This window comes from Mustela putorius, unplaced genomic scaffold (assembly GCF_011764305.1).
Source record: "Mustela putorius furo isolate JIRA1106 unplaced genomic scaffold, ASM1176430v1.1 tig00003858_pilon_pilon_pilon, whole genome shotgun sequence".
Taxonomy (NCBI): Eukaryota; Metazoa; Chordata; class Mammalia; order Carnivora; family Mustelidae; genus Mustela; species Mustela putorius.
The window spans coordinates 3,378,987-3,381,918 of NW_025422010.1; the positions used below are offsets into that span (position 1 = coordinate 3,378,987).

The 2,932-nt window shown below is 51.2% G+C and overlaps 1 protein-coding gene across 1 annotated transcript in view; it reads right to left on the bottom strand.

Moving 5' to 3' along the window:
* Positions 1-2,739, bottom strand: part of PI4KA (phosphatidylinositol 4-kinase alpha) — a 116,365-nt gene extending 113,626 nt beyond the window's left edge. The window contains exon 1 of the mRNA XM_045065273.1: positions 2,530-2,739. Within this exon, the coding sequence (XP_044921208.1) occupies positions 2,530-2,676 (147 nt within the window). The 5' untranslated portion in view covers positions 2,677-2,739. The remainder of the gene's footprint in view (positions 1-2,529) is intronic.
* Positions 2,740-2,932: the final 193 nt, after the last annotated feature.

Genomic DNA, 2,932 nt, shown 5'->3' on the forward strand with positions numbered 1-2,932 from the left:
GCAGCCATCAAAATTCCAGTTTCCCAAGAGGAAAGCAGATAATTATATTGTTTGTTCAGAGTCTAGGCTCAATGAACCATCCTTATCAGTTAGAAAATGGAGGAAACAGTTCAAGTATCAAGTTCCCAGATGTGAGCCAAGGGCCAACCTTGCAAGCAATCCCTTCTGAAGACTGCAGCCTCCGGCTAGCTCTGTTAACTCTCTTCTAAAGTGATTTGTAAAGGTTACCAATGATATTGACCTCCCAAACTAAGAGATAGTAATGGGGAGCTGCCAACCTAAAAGCTATATTAACTTGTAAAATACACCATAATCTTGAGGACAGTAAACTGCTATTGTAAGATACAAAGCTAACAATGTTACAATTATGGAATGTTCTTGTGAGGACATGGGAGAAAGCTGAAGAAGCCCAGTTGTGCTTAAGGTGCATTTCTCAGAGTTACTGGGTAAGAAAGGGTGCCCTACTAGAGCCACAGGACTGTATTCGCCCAATTCCCTACAATCTCTGCTATTCCCAAGTCCAGCAAGCAAACTTCTGATATGCTTTTTAGCCCTCCTACTAAGAAAAGAATGTGCTAACTAGCTGGCATGAATTTGATTTGATAAGTTAGCACTGCAGTCCATTAGTTAGGCTCATCCAATGATAACAGTTCTTAATCATGGGTCATCTTGGACTCATGGGTCATTTTGTTGATCTTCAAAATACTCTTAACATAATACTGTCCTTGTATTCTGCAGGAGAAAGCAAAGGTCAGACTGGGGAACTAATCTACCCAGAGTCACACTAATGTAAGCAAATGATACAGGATTTAAAGTGAGGTATTCCTATCTCCAGAAATCATATACTTTCCATTCTTTTGAATTCCTCCTTCAATTAGAAGTTAGGTTGGCATCAATCTCCCAGGACCTGCTCACCCTGCAGTTAAGTGAGAAATCAGATTTAAGAATCCACAAAGCCAAGGACACTATGCCAGAGAGCCTAACACAGCATTTCAACATCAACCCTCACCAGAGCCACAAAACTCTTTTTTTTTAATATATATATTTTATTTCTTTATTTGACAGAGAGTGAGAGTGCGCACAGCAGGGGTGCAGCAACAGAGGGAGAGGGAGAAGCAAGCTCCCCACCACGCTGGGAGCCCCAGGCAGGGCTCAATCCCAGGACCCTGGGATAATGACCCAAAGAGAAGGCAGACACTTAACCATCTGAGCTACCCAGACGCCCCCACAAAACTACTCTTAACTGCCCCTAGACAGGTCTCCAGTCTCCACCCTTTTCTCCTACTCTTAGACAACAGATCTCTTTTCACCTGCCAGAAACTGTATGAAAAAAGAATCCCATCCTTGGGTGCCTGGGTGGTGCAGTCGATTGAGCAGCCGGCTCCCGATTTCAGCTCCAAACTTGATCTCAGGATCGTGAAATCCAGCCCAGCACCGGAGTCCCCTTAAGACTCTTCTTCCTCTGCCCCTCTCCATCGTGCACACGCACGTGTACGCGCGCTCTCCCAAATGAAAGAAAGAAAGAGAGGAAGGAAGGAAGATCACCCCTACAGTGCTACATACTATAATGAGTCCCATCACACGACGGTGGGGAAGAAAGCTGACTTCTACTGTTCACCTATCTACAGGAGACACTTTATGCTTGAATCCACGTACTTCTCAAGAATCACTTCATTTCACCCATAAGGAAACAGGGCTCTAAGAGTTGAAGTAACTTGCCTAAGAGTACAAATAATGACAGGGCAGGGACCAAACATGTCTGACTAAAATCTGTTCTCTCCACCATCCAAGCGACACTTTTGAGTTTCCTTTCACCTTTCTCCCAAGGCAAAGATTCCTCCGGTATAAGTTCCCCTTCCTCCTCTGAAGCAATCCTGAGTTCAATTCTCTGCCAATGACAGTTCATTCCCCTTCCCTACCAATGTCCCTTCTTCGAAACACAATCTTTTCCCCAGTCTGACGCCCCCTCTAGATTCACAGAAAAACGCAGATTTCATTTCAGAAAGCGATGTCAGATGTACTATTTCATTTGCCCTTCACAACAGTGTGAAGCGGGCAAAGTAGGTAAGCACCCCCATTTTATGAGAACAGCATGTCTCCAAGGTCTCGGAATAAAAAGCAAAGAAGTCGGGAGCAGAGCCCCAGGTTTCGACTCCGGTCCTCCGTCGTTCCCACCACTGCTTCTCCCTGCCTGTCGCCCCCGCCCCTGCTGCATCACAAGGTGCCCCCTCGGCTCAAAGCCCGGCCTGAAGCTCACGTCCCTCCCACGCCACCCACCCGCAAAGTCCCCACCTGCTCTTGTCCACTCCTCGCCTAAACCAACACCATTATGCCCCTCTCTTCACCAGCGCCCTCCGCCCACGGGCCTCCTCACCGCCCCAACCCCAGCTCCCTCCGCTCATGTACCCCTTCCTGTCGCAGGTAGCTCTAGAGCACCTCTGGCCTTCCACAGATCCTCGCCCTGCCTACCCGCTTCGCCATCCCATACCCCTTCTCCTGTCAGCCCGCGGCCCGAGCGGCCAAGACTACCTTCTCCAAAGATGCCGGTCTCTGCACGGCCAGGGAGCGGGCCAATGACAGGACTGTGTTGAAATAGAAGCCCCGCGAGGTGCTGGAGCCCGAGCCGCCGCCGCTGCTGCCGCCGCCCCCTCCCCGGGCCGCGGCTGCCGCCATCATCGAGCGCGCGGCGGCGCTGCCCGCGGGCTTCCCCCACCCCGCCTGCAAGCGCCAGAGCTCACGGCGCACGCGCGGCGGCAGCCGACCTCCCCGGCACGTGACCTCTGTTGTCGACACTGGCTGGGGCGTGGCCGTGGGACGATTCCACCTCTGCAGGGGCGAGAGAAGACGAGCGGTAGGCTGCGGTCGCGCGCACCAGACGTGGCGCCCCCCCAAGTCGCGGAGCAAGATGGTCCGCTCCGGAGGCGGGGCCTCC